At 39.0% G+C, this 17,313-nt stretch overlaps 1 protein-coding gene across 6 annotated transcripts in view; it reads right to left on the bottom strand.

Annotated features, from left to right (window-relative positions):
• Window positions 1-17,313, bottom strand: part of DNM3 (dynamin 3) — a 171,731-nt gene that overhangs the window by 141,416 nt on the left and 13,002 nt on the right. For all 6 annotated transcript variants that reach the window (XR_005953821.1, XM_041420217.1, XM_041420220.1 and 3 more), the window contains exons 2-6: window positions 13,915-13,988; window positions 4,615-4,764; window positions 2,960-3,163; window positions 2,308-2,406; window positions 1,290-1,450 (exon numbers count right to left, since the gene is read on the bottom strand). Coding sequence is in view for 5 of the 6 variants with exons in the window: in XM_041420217.1 (XP_041276151.1) it covers window positions 1,290-1,450; window positions 2,308-2,406; window positions 2,960-3,163; window positions 4,615-4,764; window positions 13,915-13,988 (688 nt within the window). In the remaining variant the exon portion in view is untranslated. The remainder of the gene's footprint in view (window positions 1-1,289; window positions 1,451-2,307; window positions 2,407-2,959; window positions 3,164-4,614; window positions 4,765-13,914; window positions 13,989-17,313) is intronic.

Raw genomic sequence — 17,313 nt, 5'->3', positions numbered from 1 at the left:
ACCCACAGCATGACAGCATGCTTTTACATATACATATATACATACATATATATACACATACATATATATGTTTTAATATATTAGGACAGCACTGTCTATGACTTACCTGTGCCATAAATTTCCCAGGTATTGTACACACTCCTTAATTAAAAGCAAACTGGACTTCTTCCACCATGCCCCAAACCCTCTCCCAACCCCAGCCAGATAAGCTGTACATTTAAGCTGCCATACACCAAAAGATATAAACTCAAGTTTAAAGTTGTTCAGCAGACTGACAGGCACAAAATCAAAAGCTGGAGTTTCCCTGGAGCACCACCTTGTGGATACAAAGAAACTGAAATATTACCTGAAACCACAAAAGTTCCCCAATATCTTAAGGGCAGAACTTATGTAGATCTTCCCATATACAACATTCTACACACAGTAAAAGCAACAGAAGATGATCAGTTCCTACTGAAGTAGGTAAATATTGAAAACAGCTCTCAAGAAAGTTAATAGCATATAAAGAGTCAGGACAGACAAGACAGTTGAAAGGTATGTGCAGCTTGTGTTTTGGTCTCAAAAATAAGACCTATGGAATAAACTTTCAAGACGTAAAACAAGGCAAAACATTATAAACACAGAAAAAAATGCAGGGTACAAGCAAGTTCTTGCATCCTGATGAAGACTTTCACTCTGAGGCACAAGTACATGGCATTAGTAGTCTTTTTGAGGCAGCCCAGAGCATTTCATAGCGTGGCTTTGCAATTACAGCTGCAAAGTCACTGTAGCAAAAAATTAAGCAGAGCAGCCATTCAGTTTTCTACTTTAATCAGGAACGTTCCAGCTGCTTCCAGCTGCTGGCCAAAATGGACAAAGCCAGGCTCACCTGGTCTTTGTCTATTCCAGACAAAAAGCTGCAATTTGACAGTGAGCTGGAAAAAACAGTATCAAGTTTGACTTGTAGGAATGCCACAAACACTGGGCAACTGACAAGTTAAATGTAACAATTGAGGAATAGGATGGTATACTTCCAGGGAGGGAAAGAAATCTTGGTTTTGATGTTCATATTTAGTATTCCAAAGAACAGCAGAGTACACAACTGCCAGTAAAAGTCAGAAACTACAACTCACAGCAAGCTTTTGTACCTACATGAAATACACAACTTTGTTTTTACCATGTGCAAATTAAAAACACTGAAAGCAGGACAGGATGAGTGAGGTTGAGAGACTAACTTCATTTTAATACAGTTTTTATAATGGCCCTATCATTGCAAAGCTGCCTTTCCCCACAAAGGTTTGAGGTGTTACCTGGTTTAGAACTTTCTGGAGATACGGTGTTCCCATCCGATCTGCCATGTGCCTGTAGGATGGGTGGGAAAGAAAGAATTTCCTTTCTGCTAGAAGAGCTGCTTTTATGTCCTTCTTCCCATCAATGTCCTTCTGGCTTCTGTTTACAACACCAATATAACCTAAAACAAGACAAAACCAATGGATAAATCAATGCAGCTATTGCCTGAACCACTAAATTCATCTTAAATAGAACCAGACTGTCTCAGCTCAAACAAAACTTTCCAATTCAGGCATTTCAGATCATGTTTACAAGTAGAATAGTAACTTTAACACTGTCTAAATTGTTCATTCTGTTTACATTTAGCAGATAGACTTCCTTTAAAATCACCACTTCAAATAGAGAAATATCTGAAACTCTGATGAAGCCCAAAGAAACCACTTTAAAAATAAGCACAGAAAAATCCAAATAAAATTTAAACACGCATACAGGTCTATGCAGATAAATGATACGACATTAACAAAATACAAAAAAAAAAAACTTCTTCTCATTTGCTTGACCAACTTGCTCCACAGGAGAACACAGTAAATCACCAGTAAATTATAACTAGAATCAAAGTTTTTGATATTATTTGCAGAATGAGCAAATGTGGCAGTAGCTGCCAGAACATGGAAAATTTCTGACAAGGATCAAAACTGGTTTACAGTGAGATTACCAAAGTTCTGGTGTTTGCTTCTGTCATATGCAAAGAAAAAAAAACCATTCTTTTGTTACAAGGAACATGGCAGAAAATAAAAATATTGGCTAATGATGTGTGCTGGCATTACATTGCATATTCCAGAGGAAGCAAGGATTTTCCAGGTCCAGAAAGGATATTTTTAGCATAGCCACCTTTATGTTCGCTGAATAGATAACTGCAAAAGCAAGGAATACATCAAGTCCAGCATAACTTTGGATTGATCTCCAGGATTCCCAAACACCATCCTTATCCAAACCACCTCTGGACTGCAAAGAATAAAGGCAACTGAACATTCTCACCTCTGCGAAGAGGAAGGAGTTTGTTTTCTAGAACTTCTCTTGCATCTGTTCCTTCATCCATCAGATCCAATTTTGTGATCACACCAATGGTTCTAAGGCCTGACCAGAGTGGAAGCAGGAGGAAAAAGTTATTGAAGAATCATTTAGAGTCAGAAGAACAATTTCACCTTACAATTATGTTACAACATATCTGTGCCCTTCTCAAAGCTATCACACAATAACAGCTCCAACTCAAGTTATGATATGTCTGGAAAGGTAGGGAACATAATTGCCAGTGCTGAAATGTGTTCCTCAAAACTCCTTAACAAGGCTCAGCATCCCTACAATATGACTGTATAAAATTTATCATCCAGAAATCCCATCAGTACCATCCCCTATTTTGCCCAGTACTACAAAAATTCATAGATAAGCACTGCTCCACTTGCTTGTAAGAGACAGACAACATTTTTAAAATTCATTTACAGCACCATTACCCAAACAATACTGAGCTAACAAACAGTTACCTTGTGATGCTGAAGATTGTATGGAAATGTAACTAGAAATCTATATTACATATTATAAATTACAGAATTTCCCATAAGAGTTGGTCTGTTGTTTTCAATTATGTTATTACGCTAGAGAACAAAAAGTGGTGACACTCAATCCTGCTTACCCTGAGGGTCCACTTCCTTTGCCAGCTTCAGGGCATCTGAGTTGGCCAGGTCAGTGTTAGCTGGAGTCACAGCCAGGATCAGGCAGTTCTCCCGAGAGATGAACTGCATTATCATGTCTCTGATCTGCTGCTCAATGTCCGGAGGCTGATCCCCCACTGGCACTTTGGTGATTCCCGGCAAATCAATAAGGGTCAGGCTTAAGACTACATGGACAACAAGGATCATAAAACTGGTTAGAACACCACACATGACAAAGGGGTCAACACAGCTATGGCTGCACACAAGTTTTGGGCACATAAAACCCCACAGAACTACCTGTACAGGCAGATAAATATGTCAACAGTTGTCAACAGTTCAAACAAAATGCCTGACAATCTGCAAAGACTTGTTTCCCCGTTGGTCTTACATCTCTGGATTTATTAGTACTATTTAATATTAATATTTAATATTTGAAATATTGCAACTGGTATAGACTGATACTTTTATCAAATATCCTTGAGGGCTCCAAGACAAGTTAACAGAGCTTTCTGACCTTTATCCAACAAAAGGTGCATGGGCAACAGACCACTTGCATTGCATCCTCCAAATAAACCAAAACAGTTGTTTGGATTTTATTTTTAAAATAGTGTTTCTCTGACCATGTTTTCAATCACGTTTCTAATTAAGAAATTCCCATAAAACAATCAATAGCTAGCCTAACTTATATAGCAAAACTGCTGTTAAGGGGCTTGGGGATATGTTGTTGGTTTGGGGGGTTTTTTGTTGGTTTTTTTTTAATCTGTAACATCCTCAGGATAGTCAGAAAGATGAAAAAATTAATCTATTAAGAAAACCTCATTTTCTCTGGTATGATTTCCCTAGTAAGGGCCACAGTGCCAACTAGAGGCATCCTGGCTGGGGTAAGCATCCTGCTACTGGGGCAAAAGGGCATCCTTTAGACAATGCTTCCTAGGAAGGAAATACCAGAAGTACTGGAGTATGGTTTATATATATATATATATATATATATATGTATATATATATATATATATATATACACACCCCAGTAGTTGGAGTCTGGTTAATATAGACAGCCATGGCTGAACTAAAAGATTGATCCTCATAAAACAAAGCAAGAGCAATAGGTAGGAAATTTTCACTTTCTCCCAGAGTCAGCATGTTCAACAAACAAGTTTTGAGGCAGGGGATTTAGTTGAGCTTCTCTGCAGCTAAAAAAATCACATGCTTCAGCCAAACACACCACTTTCGTCCTATATCAAAGACAAATTCAATGGAAAACATTTTCTCTAGATTGTCTTCATTAAACTGGGCAGATGGCAACCAGAGGAACCAACTTTGATGTATACAGGGGGTCTTCACCAGAAAGCAACTTCAAACACTGTTATTGTCTGACTATATTTTTAGTGACAGCAAACAATAAATTTTCAGTGAAGCAGGGAGACACAGAGACTTTCTAGATCAGGGAATACCTCTGGAGAGTGCCAAAAAGAAGTTTTGTTACTAAGTCCCATTACTGGTCTTTACTAACTCAGCCTTGAACATTTTCCAGCCCAGATCAGGTAATAAAAACAGATACAAAAAGTGATGGCTGCACAGACAGAGCTACATAATATGTTTATATGACATAAATGTAAAGTAGAATGATTTTACCTACCATGTGGAGAATATATTCTTAAATTAATAGGAACTGAAGAAATGCCTTTGTTCATTCCTGTTACTCTATCTGTTTCTACTTCAATTTCCTGACGAACTTCATCAAAATCAGTAAATTTCTTCCCTTTGCAGTGTAGAAATTCAGCATACTCTGTCAAGAATATCAATAACAACTCTGTATTTCACAGGCTCATTGACTTGCATACCCACTTTCAAGCCCCCAGGTTCTTCAGATGTGTGGGCACAAAAGTTGGTCATCATGGCTATCAGAAAAGCATTATTATGACTGCACATATGAAAACCAGCTCTCAACAAGAAAGGCTCAGTTAAAAGTCAAGTTGACTGGATATGATTTACTGCTCCTATCTTTAGCACATCATCTTCTGGAACAATTGAATCTTTCAATTAGATGCCATTTACAGTAAGAGAATAGGGAACAGATTAAGAATGAGATTCTGAGTTTTCATCTGATCTCATTTGCCTCTAATACATCCTAAATAGAAAAGTAATACAAATTCTGTATCATGAAACATTTTTAGCATTTGCTTCAAAAACTAATAGCCCATGTTACACACAAATTTAGTAAAGGAATTCTGTAAATTTTTGCAAGTTCAAAATGAAAATAAGATCACTTAAAAACACTGTAATGCTTTTAACACAGCTTCTCATTTCCTAAAAGCTTCCTGTAGCCTAAATATGAATCATGTTTACAAGTTTGCAAAAGCGTCTACAGAAATAGCTGTGATTTTTCTGAAGTGGGAGAACACAAATAATTCCCAAGCCTTTAATTTCATACAAGCTGCTGTTTTACCTTAGAAAATCATTGACAAGGAATGAGAGACAGATAATTTGTTAAACCCGAAATTGACATTTAGTCCCTGTTTTGACTTTTGAATCCAAATGCTGATACTAATTATTGCAACCTTTTGGTGGCCTGCACAACCAAAGCACATCCCAGGATTTTAAAACTGGAGTTTTTTCCTTCAAAGCAGAACACAAAGGTTTATCAACATAGTGAGGCTGCCATCAGAAATGATGACATAAACAGTAATTCCAGACACCAGCTCACATCCTGTCCCCAGCAGGTCAGAGCTGTAGGACTGGGGAGAGGCTGAAAGGACTTGTGCACGTTCCAGCTCATTTCATCCTGCAACCGAGGACTGATCCCAAAGCTCCCTTCAGAAGTTTCCTCCCCAGAAAATGTTACTTGGTAACAAGCCCAGACAGCCAGAGCAAAGAGCTTGCTTGGTACTCAAAGAACAGCAGCTGACAACACCAAATGTGAGAATATGGATTAAAAGAGGACTTTATGTGTCAGCACTGAAGCCTGCTCCCCAGAAGTCACTTTGTTACTATAACTGACAGAGCTTTTAAAAAAAAAAAAAAGAAAAAAAAAAGTAGTAAATAGTCAAAACTACAATGAATAGTTAAAGCAAACTGACAGAAAAACGGACAGAGTGGAGGGGAAAACATCAAATATTCACCTGTCTGTGCTTCTATACCATAATCCCTCCAGATTCAGTGTGTGGGGCAACTCACCCTTGTTCAGACAAAAATACATCATTTATTTCAAAAACAAGGGAGCACCTAAAAATAAGCACTTTATTTTACATGCTTTTTTCAGCTCCAGCAGCAAAATGATAATGAATGGGAGTTTTGCTTGATTATCCACTGTTAATTAAAAAAACAAAAAAAACCCAACCAAACAAAAAAAAAAAAAAAAAAAAAAACCCCAACAAAAAAAAAAAAAAAAAAACCACACCCCTCCAAAAAAAAAAAAAAAAAAAAAAAGCAAAAAAACCCAGGGAATATTCAAAACTTTCAAAAAGAAAAAAAACATGGTATACAAAATAAAATATCTCAGTTGAGATTTTACATTTGTAGAATTTGTCATCTCAAGGTTGGCAAATAGATACCTAATGAAAAAAAGAGCTGACAAGTGGTTCATATTTTACCCCATTTCTTCATGCACAGCTCCTGGTATAAAACATACATATTCTTCCTAGTTATTTTTCCCCCCAGTGGATCATCATATTTTCTCATGAAATTATTTCTACATCCAGTAATTAACAGTTGGTGCCCATCTGTAAGCAGTTGAGTTGGTAGCCAAGGAAGCTTTTTCTCTTTTTCCCACTTCACACTCAGTAATAAATTCACTATCTGACAAGACTTCAAAGGAATCCAAATTAAAATGCTTGCTACTTTTTAGCTGGGTCCATGTTTATCCAAACTCCTTGCTCCTGGTGCCATCTGTGGTGCCAGCAGGGCTGAAGGAATAAACTCCACGGTGGCTCCTAACCTGTGGTGCCGCACGCAGCCTACGGAATAAGAATTCCAAGGGACAAGCAGAGCTTTGTTCTGCTCCTTTCAGCCCTCAGCCTGCCCTTGGCAGTGATGCCTTCAGCCAGGCTGGAGAAGCACATGCTTTAATGCAATCTTCACTTTCCAGCTTTCAAGCACAGAAGAACACTAGCAAAATGTTTCATTTACGTTTTTGTGGGAATGGACACAAAGCTAGGCAAAAAAAAAAGAGATCCTGCCTGACATCTAGCTTTCAGACATGTATTTCTGGTATAAAATTGAAGTTACAGTAATAGAAAGAACAATTAGATACAAAATTAAAAACAGTCCTTGCATGTAAAATAACGGGTTTTTCCCCCAGACTCATTAAAAGCACCTTGGAGAGCATAAAATTTAAAGGATTAAAAGGCTACCAGAGCATAGTTCCTTCAGTGCATCCACAAGTGATTAAGTATCTCTTCAGTTTTGATTAAATTAGACAAATCATACAAATGAGTGAGATGGGATCACATCTTTTAAAATGTTCCTTATTTTTCCTGTCAGCTATATCTCTGTATGCCTTTCTGATTTAATCTAGAACAATGATATATTGTTATGAGCACTGAACAGCCATTGCTGTTCTCAAGCTATTTAAATTGTACAAACACTTATGACATTTCATAAATTTGTCTCTAAGCTAAAGAGAGAGCCAAGTGACAAGGATCAGCCCTAAGGAGTCCATAAGGGATGTTTTGGAAAACATCCCTGACCCACATCAGGCTGAGCCCAAGAGCTTACAAATCCCAAAGATTTTACTCCATACACAATCTGTTACTAGAGGTCAGGAATTCACCAAGATCAGAGACCTGGATTCAGAACTGCTTCCAAACTGATTTCAAACAGAGTTGCTCCAAGCTGGTGGCAGTATCCAATGCAGGGTAATCAAAAGGGATTAAATCAAAAGGGATTAAAAGTGTTCCAAAAAGTGGTTCATTAAATTGTAGGCCTGCAGCAAACATTTTAAATGTAGGCAGCACAGGAGGAGTATCTGCTACTACTGCACCTTCCATCTGCCCCTTGGGGAGATATCACTCAAGCAACAACACTTCTTACTTCAATAAAGCATCTCCCAAAGCCTCAGAACTCTTTCCAAAAGACTGATTTCAAGAGGGTGTTTTAAAAACACACAAATAAACATCATCAGCCAAAGTACTTCACCTCTTTTTTGGTGATGGGCAGCTTTTTCTGAACAAAGTAAATGCAGTTAAGTGAATCTGGGCCATAGCAAATCATTCAATAGTGCTTCCTTGAAAAGAGAGGAAGTATAAAAAGCTCTTCTTGTCCTACCCAATCTACAATCCCTCTTCTGCTTTGCCATTTCTGTAGATTTTCTAAAAAGCTGAAGATGAAATACTCAAAACTGAGTTATTCCACTGCTAACCTGCAAGCAGAAAGGCTGTAAGAAATAGAAGTACCCTGGCATTTCCTGAAGACAAACCAGCAAATCCTGGGAATGCAGAGAATTACAAGAATATCATAGCAGAAGATATTAAACATGGAAAACAGTGCAGATCTGATAAGGTAAGTACCACAAGATAACAGGTCACACTCTTAGGAACCAGTGAAATGGTTCATTACAAGGATAGACACTCGTACCTGAGGAGGAAAAGCATTCTTTTGGATGCAATAATCTTCCACAACCTTGACATTTTTTGTTTGCAGAAGGAATTTCTCTCTGTTCTTTCAACCATTTCCTATGGATGATGCTTTCTCTAGTTCCAAGCCCTCACACAGCCCTCCTCCAGGACTTTTTTTTCCTAAATTTACAGAGGCAGAGCTCTCACCAGAGCTCTCTCCTTCCCAGGACTGAGGAAAAGCAGAACCTCGTAAGACTGCATTTCTGTGCTGCATCTTGTACAAGTTGGCTTCTTCATTTCACAACAGCATGACATCAGCGAGTTGTGCTCTGTCAGAGATTCACTGTGAGCACCAGGTCCTTTTCTGAAAACCAACCTTTTTCTCAAATACCAGCCTTTCAATACAGCAAAAAACACATCCCAGCTGAATTGCTTCTTACTTTGGGGATATTTCTCTTCTTTTGCAAGCAATTTGAATTCCAGTTCTGCCCACCAGTATCTCTCATATTCTCGCTTGTATTTGCCAAACACCAACTTAATAAACATACTCCATTCTGTCATCCTATCAATAATACAAAATACTGAACATCACCTGGAGGGGTGTCCCTTCCACTCTAAACAGCTGTGAATCCATCTCACAGGAGTCCTTGCTAAATCATGTTTTCCAAGACTGCTCATAATATTTTCAAAAAAATGAATAATTTAAAAACCTTTACTGTAGCAAAGATAAGATACCACCTCACCTTGATTTACAAGCCTGCTACCCTGTAATAGAAAAAAAAATATTGCACTGATACAACAGAGATATTTTCCTTAATTAGTTTGTGTTGGCTGCTGTTCATCTCAAATACCTTTCAGATTGTTTGCTAATAACTACTTAGATTTCTTTCTCCTAAAAGTGAACTTTGGCTGATTCTTCTGTCACCTTCCTTTAGTATCTTTGTGAAGATGATATCTTTATCATATATAGAGCCATTTTCCAATCTTAATGAGGAGATTCCATCTTTCCTAATGTCACAGAGCACCAATCTGGGATAATGGAAACAAAAGCTTCCAGGCAAAACCACACGTAAAACCAAGTATTTGTAGGTACCATTAATTTGTCCCAACGTGAGCTGAAGCTCAAATCCCATTTTGAGGGTCCTGATGAGAAAAGTGGCTGAGCCCAGCAAGCCATCCTGCCAGACCTCAGCAGTCACTGGGATGAGCTCAGATCGCCCCTACAGACAGCAACAGCTGGGAGATTTGCAGGGGCAGAGCACATCTGCAGTTTCTCTGACCTTACACAAGCTTAAATGCAGGTTTCAGACCAGCAGCACTGTCTCTCTTCCAGGATGCCAGCACTGTTTGGGGGATGAGCCTTTCCTTAGCTCAAAAAGGGGTCACCCATCATTACCATCTTTTCCTACGGCTGGTGGCACTTTTTAGCTTTTGGGGTACACACCTCAGTAATTTCACTGATCTCTCCAGCATCCCTGCTCACCATCTGGATGAGAGTGGGATCCAGGAAATGGCAGGCACTGTCAGCCCTTCCTCGAGGTAAAGTGCCTGCTCTCTTTCCTGCTATTGGCACCGTGGCATTTTTCCAGTTTTTGTCCTTAAAGACCTTCAAATGCCTGCCATCTGATGAAGTCTCCAAGATCATTTGTGTTAGCTGAAATAACCTAAAATTCAGTCTAAATTCTTTTTATATTTCTGTTTCTGTTCGAGGATTGTTTTTGCCACCAGGTGGCAACAGAAGATGGCTATGAGCAAGGAGTAGTCTTGCAATACACGAAATTTTGATTAAAACTCTACAATCTCAACAGAAAAGAGCATCTGCAAGACTTCAGAAAAAATCAGAATGTCTTTTGAACCTCATGATTTAATTTCCATTTAGTATTCTAATTAATAGAACTCAAACAAATGTGGATATTGTAAATATGACTCATTTCTCTAACAAACCTCCACCTCAGCAAAGAACTTCAATATCTGTTAATCTGCTGAAGCAAGAAGAAAATCTGAAATTGCTCCAAAAACAGTTATCAAAATAAGGAAAATAACTCTCCTAGAGCCAGGATATTTAAGATGTAAATAACAAATACCAGGATTTATACAGCAGGCAATGTATTTTTAACAAAGAGAAGACCTACTACAAAGGCTTCATGTATTTTTTGTTGGCACTGCTGCTCAAAAACAGTGTACTACCTGATCTTGAAGAATCTAGTCATTATCTCACCTGCAGAGGCAGAAGAAAGCACAGCAAGAAGAACAGATTGCCTAAGGTTATACCGAATGTGTGGCAGCAGAAAGAAAAAAATAAACCACAAACAAAACCCACAAGAAAATGAAAAACAAACAACAAACCAACAAAAACACAAACCCATCTCTCAAGATCTCAAGTAATTTCAAGTCATTACCTTCTAAAGGTTACTCAGCAGCACCACTTAAAATACCTATTAACTCCAACAAAAACTACTTAACCTTACTGCTGTATTAGATCAAAAACCACCGAGCTAAGAACTATACTCAAACTTGTGAAACAAAAACTTAGGATGTTGAAGAAATAAGTTTTAATGTAAAAATTAAGGAACACCAACTCAAAGGAAGAAAAGCCCAACAGCTCACAAGCACACTCGAAATTCTCATCCCAGGTCATCTGTGCACCAACACTTGGATCTTAAAGACACACAATTTTTCACATTATCAAACTCAGAGAAAAATACTCAAAACTAATAAAGACTGACTTGTTACTTGCAATATTTAATTCAAAACTTAGTATTTGCCTTCAGTATTTCAGCAGAGTAGAAATTTGCATGAATGTGGAGTGCAAATGCCATAAAGCCATTTAGGAATTGTACTGGTACCACCAAAACATGTCAGTGACTAAAGGAGGCCAACAGGTCACTGCGAAATAGCTTTGTACAAACTACACAGAACTTTTAAAATAGGTAAACAAAATTCTAAAAAAAAAACCCATATATACTCCACATCTCTCATGAGATGCATTTCTTACAAATGTTGTTTAATGTCACCAGCTCTTTACCCAGATGTGTCAGATCTCTTAGGTGCTGGAGGACCCCTGGTAACCCCTCCCAACCAATTCCTGCTGCACCATTCCATTCCATGTCTGTCCCTGATAATGGATGGGCAAAGTTTTCTCTTTCTTTGATGTGCACAAATGCCTCCTCTGCTAATTTTCACCTCTTAGTGCTGTGACTCAAATGAAGCTTTTACCTCCTTTGTCAATCAAATTCACATTCCAAAATTATTCTCAGCCACTTCCAAAATGTTGCTGAAGTATCTTGTAGTCATCTGTGCATGCCTGCATAGAAAATGCCCCTCTCCCCCAAGGAAGACTCCAAGATTAAGAACAATTACTTTTTAAGAGTCAAGAAAAATCCTAGGATTAAAAATTAGTTTTGTTTACTACAGCAACAAGAAGCTGATACAGCCCTCTAATTATTCTGTAACATTTTGGATAATTATGGGCTTCATAGAAATCAGCCCAGCATCTGCTTCCTGTAAAAGAACACTGTGCTTCACTAAGCAGTTTTTTTTTATTTTCTTTTCTTAAAATTAGTTCACAAAGATAAAAGGTGACTTAAAAGATAAAGTTACTTGGAATTTCACCATCAAAAACAACAACAGTGGAACAAAGTTTAAAGAAAGTAACAAAATAATTAAAGCTTGCATTTTAAAGGTCTTGGCATTTAATCCCTAACAAGAACTACACAGCATTTCCCAAAGGGAGAAATAAACCTTGACATCCAGGAAACACAAAATTAGGCTGAAACTCAGTTCTCCTGAATTTTTTAAGGTTTTTGTTGAGTTATTTAAACTATAATGAAGAACTAATTTTCAGGAGAGAAAGCACCTGTATGAAACCTAGAGGCCTACCTAAAGGCTGTAATATTTTAGGAACATAGTAATGAGGAAAAGCAGATAGAGAAACACCCTAAACTAAGGGACAGTGATGATTTTATAAAAGAGGTCAACACAGAGCAGTCTGGGTAAGCTGAGGATGGGTGTCAATGAATAAGTATCTAACCACTTGAGGTCAGATATAAGACAGGTCCCCTCAGTTCAGTCTTTTTGAAAGGATTCAAAAAGCTCAAAGCTTTTGTTTCTTCTGCTTTTGCATGGTGCTGGTAAAGTCAGATGAAGATTCTCCACAGTTAAGTCTTATTCATGCATTTCTACATCATCTGGCAGGGGCCAAAAGCCAGATCTGCAGAAATGGCAAGTGTTCATTCCTACAACTAAAACAAATGTTAACATATACCATATATAAAGCACTGTAAGTGTACGACACACTTGACAATCCTAAAGTTTCTAAGCTGAGCATGCAGAAATACTGAATTCCACTGTTTTTCCTTTCTCTTCCATAGTGTAAACACCATGGAAAATTTTATAGAAGCACTGAAAGTATGACGGCATTTTAAAAGCAATAATTCAGAAAACACCCTGAAGCCCAAACAGACTGCAGTCTACCTTCCTGTTGAACACTGTGAAGACCTTCAGGAAAGAAACACACACAGAAACTTAATTGCACCTCACACACAGGGACAGACTAAAGTTTTACAGGCAGCTATAATTTTGGTTTTTCCCCAGTTTCACCATGGTACATAATTCAAAGACCGCTTTGTGGTTTCAGTGCTGGTTTGGATGTTATTTTGTTTCTTTTTTTACTGTTTTGAGCAGAAGTAAATAGCAAACAAGTGATTTTTGTTGCTTGCATTGATTTAGAAGTACCAACACCAAAACTGGAATGATGGTGAACCATAACTGCTTTTAGATGTGCCAGGGAACTGAGCTATACCACAGCAGATCAGGTGCCCCATGGAAAAGTACAAAGTGGTGAATTCTCATGAAAGATCTCAATATGTCCCATAGCTTAGTGGTACACCCAAAGATATTTATATTTTTGACCAGACAAACACAAAGAACCCTTGTTTTCCCCCAATCCACCTTCTGCTCTACTTAGTGCAGTGAGCCCAACCACAAAAGACAAGTTCTGAAAACAGCCTCTGTGGAATCAAATCTGTGTGCATTGGAGCAAGAGTTAAAGGTAGAAGTGCAGCAATCTTGGTGTGTTAACTAATACAACTGCAAATCTCATCAAGAAATTAATAAACCAAAGCTAATTTCTAAAGCATATTGCACGCAATGATGTGGATTCAATTCACCATGTGCTCTAGGATTTAGACATTATCGTTTTCCCACAATGGCTAATGTGATGAGTTGGTCCTGAGCATAGAATTTTGGAGCAGCAGCCCTTTGTTCCAGACAGTCTTATGGCATCTTCCTTCACACTGCTCATGTCTTCTTAGAGAAGTTTTTTCTCCTGCTGAAGTACATCAGCACTTTGTCCAGGCATTGACCCAAAAAGAGGAAGAGATTACCTGTTTTGGCAGTGATGAGCTGCAGGACCAATGGTCGTCTTGTCACAATTCCAGAACCTCGTGGAAGAAAATCCCTAGAAACATCAAAAAAATAGTAACTAGCCAGAAGTAATATACAGTTACATAAGATATTGGACTAATTTGAAACCTCCTCTGCATGAAAATGGAAAGGTGGTGTGGATAGATTGATAGCAAATACTCCTGTAAAGCAGGGCTGTTAATTTTGGTTCAGGATAGTAGCTGGTCATTACATATGAGACAAATGTGTATTAAAGCTAAATTATTGTCTCAGGGCATTCCCAAGCCTCCTCAAGACCATCACATATAACATCTCACCTTGCACAGTAACACTACCTGAAGCCATGCCCAGATTTACCCAAATTATTCTGTCATCACCGCACACTTAATCTGAAGAGGATCTGGACACACCAGAGCTCTGGACAAACCAAACTGGCAGCCCTCTGCACTACTCTTTCACACACTTAACTTCTGCCAGTTCAAATCCCCAAATAACTTTTCCACCAACACACCTGCCCAGAAGTTTCTGAGTAACAGCAGAACACCAGAAGTCCTGTAGGATAGAGGGAAAGAGCGTCCTTGGACCAGAAAGGAAGCAAGTAAACAAAAACACCAGCTCTACCACATAATTATGCATGTCCATGAGCCTTTCCATATTTCTAAAGACAGGGAGACTCCTTATGCAACTGGAAAGAAAGAAACCAAAGCAAAATAAAATTCAGGGGTAAAGAGAATTTCATAAGCAATGTAAGCTCATCAAAATCCCCTCATTTTTCCTGCCTTACAAGGGATGTTGAATCACTTTCCTGCCTGCCTTAGCAGCATTGCTAACTCACTTTTCTGGCTCAGGTGAAAAGCAGTGCAGCAAAGGCTTAGGGCAGGAATTTTCAGTCCAAGGGCAGAGCTGATCTGGGTGACTGTTGTTATACACCTAGTGCCTGTACAAAGGTGAGGCAGGAATGTGCAGTGTCTTTGGGAGGGATGGGGAGAAGGACAAGAGCCAAAAGAACAAAGCACAGCCCTGCCAGCCCTTTAGACAGAACTGCTCAGCCACTTGGGAAATCACCTCCTGCCTGTAATAACCGCTGAGGATCTTCACACCGACCTTGCGCCGCTTAATGGAAGCCTGACCTTCACAGCTCCTTTAAAGGCTTAAACCATGCAGGTTTGTGTGTAAACAGGCCTTGAGGGTACATCTATGAAAAATAAACCACCCAAATATCCAGGATATTATTTGTGCAAATCAGAGGATATTAGGTCTAAGCAGTCCCAGGCCAAGACAGGCTCAGGAACACAAAAGTGAACCTCTTTCCACAAGCACCAGCGAGGTGACAAAGCTTCAGCAGAAAAGAAACACAGCAACTCTGCCTGTGATAGGAGTACTGAAGGTGTCCTTCCTAACATCTAGACATAAAAAAATTAAAATAACATATGCAAGCAGTTCTAAGGCTCTGAGGAACAAGACCACCTGTCCTGTGCCCTGCACCACTTTAGAACTCCCCAGCATTTTGAACAAAACAGAGTTAATTTGTAGCTAAATTGTCTTTCCCTTTCTCAGTACCTGGTAATGTGCGCTTACAGTGGGATTACTCTGCAAATTAAAGCCCACCATAAAGGGGAGGCTGTTCAAACACAGACTCACTCATTAACTTCCCTACTCAAACTCAGACCTGCAGGCAGAAGTACAATTAATTAGGAATTCAACTAATCTCTAAAGCAAAGATACTGCAAAAACATCAGGTGTACTGACTTAAATCTGCTGTGATGCTTTATAACTCTTGAGACAGCAACAGCATAGAGGAATTAGCTTAAAGAGATGCCAAAGGCCTTCAGATAGGTCTCTATCACAATTTCAGTATCTACTAATGGAGGGAGAGCTGCCCTTCAATGAACATCTACTGATATTTTCTCATGGGAAAACAGAAAATAGTAATGGGAACACGGTCATACTTCTGTATGCACTGAAATTAACGCAGCTCAGGAGGCAGCAAATTAAGATTACAATTTCATACCTTGGTTTTCAAGCATTTAATATCTGCTTTTTAAAAAAAATATATATTTTCCCATCAAGAAACTAAAACGAATTGCCACTCAGGACAAAGTGGTCGCCTAAACCAGTGTCCTCTACAGCACCACAGGAGACAAGAAAATCCTTTGGGGAGTCAAAGGCTGAAAAGATTTATTGATTTTCTGCTTCTGAGTAAGCACATTCAGCGATAAAGAACACTGCATTAATGCAGCTCCCCGTGTACACAGTGCTCACCTTTCCTCAGCAGCAAAACTACAAAGAAAGGTTAAGACAACAATTTTCCTCCAGAACATGCTCTTAACATGCCCAGAAGTGATGGCACTCTTTACCCCTGTCCAGTGGGCTGAACTATTTTCTGTTCAAGCAAGCGTCGGCAGAGAGGCTCCAGCTTGGTGAGAAGGAGAGCTGTGTTGATCACATAACCAACTCAACAGTGCAGCAGCAGGATATCAAACTCCTGCTACAAATACAGTTTGAAGAGGGAAAAAGTCAAAGAATGAAGGTAATGGGCTTCATAGGGAGAGTTCAGGAAAAAATCCTCTCCCACCAATTAACCACTGAATGGGTGTTTTACCTCCATGAAAGAGACACTGACGTCAATCTGCCCACAGGGATAGGGATTTTTTTTAACATTTGAAATTTCAGCTACAAGGCAACAGCACCTGTGTGCATTCTCTGTACAGCTCAAATCAGATGTCACAAATAAATACAGAAACTCTACTTACAGAAAAAAAAGCACAATTTTTTAAACACACACAGAAATGTTAGTCAAATCTGAAACAGCTTGCAGCTTGCATATCTTTAGGAAAAGCAATGTAGTACCACAGAGCAGGGAATCAGATTAAATGCTGCACAACTGCTTCTGCACAAATGCCCACGCTGACATCCACAGGACAGGAGGCAGCTCCTCTTCCCTTGGCACAGAAAGCATTCTCTAAAGGGATTGTTAGGGGTGCTGAACAAAACATCTCTGTGTCAGAAATGGTCCCACAACTCATACAAGTAACAGCAGCAAGAAATACAATAGGAATGAACAGAGCCAAGTCTCAAAGGTTCCTTCTGACCAAAAGGACAATGCCCTTCCAGGTCCTGATGGCACACCCCAACATCCTTCTAAGGACAGACCTGAGACAGCTGCTATCCACACCTTTTGGTTAGCACGTACACATCAGATCAGTGAAAGCTGGGATAAAAAATTCACATCAGACTTGAAGCAGCTGCAAAGAAATCCATCTAGGAAAATATTCATGCCTGAGAATTTGTGTTCAAAGAGACCAATAAGAGAAGAAAAGGCTGTTTTCTGTTGTGGGGGCAGTGAGCCTGGGAGCATCTGTGTGCACAACTGCAGGACC

Source organism: Onychostruthus taczanowskii, unplaced genomic scaffold, assembly GCF_017590055.1.
Source record: "Onychostruthus taczanowskii isolate IOZ18803 unplaced genomic scaffold, ASM1759005v1 scaffold63, whole genome shotgun sequence".
NCBI classification, from domain to species: domain Eukaryota; kingdom Metazoa; phylum Chordata; class Aves; order Passeriformes; family Passeridae; genus Onychostruthus; species Onychostruthus taczanowskii.
This window is presented reverse-complemented; position numbering and strand designations above follow the sequence as displayed.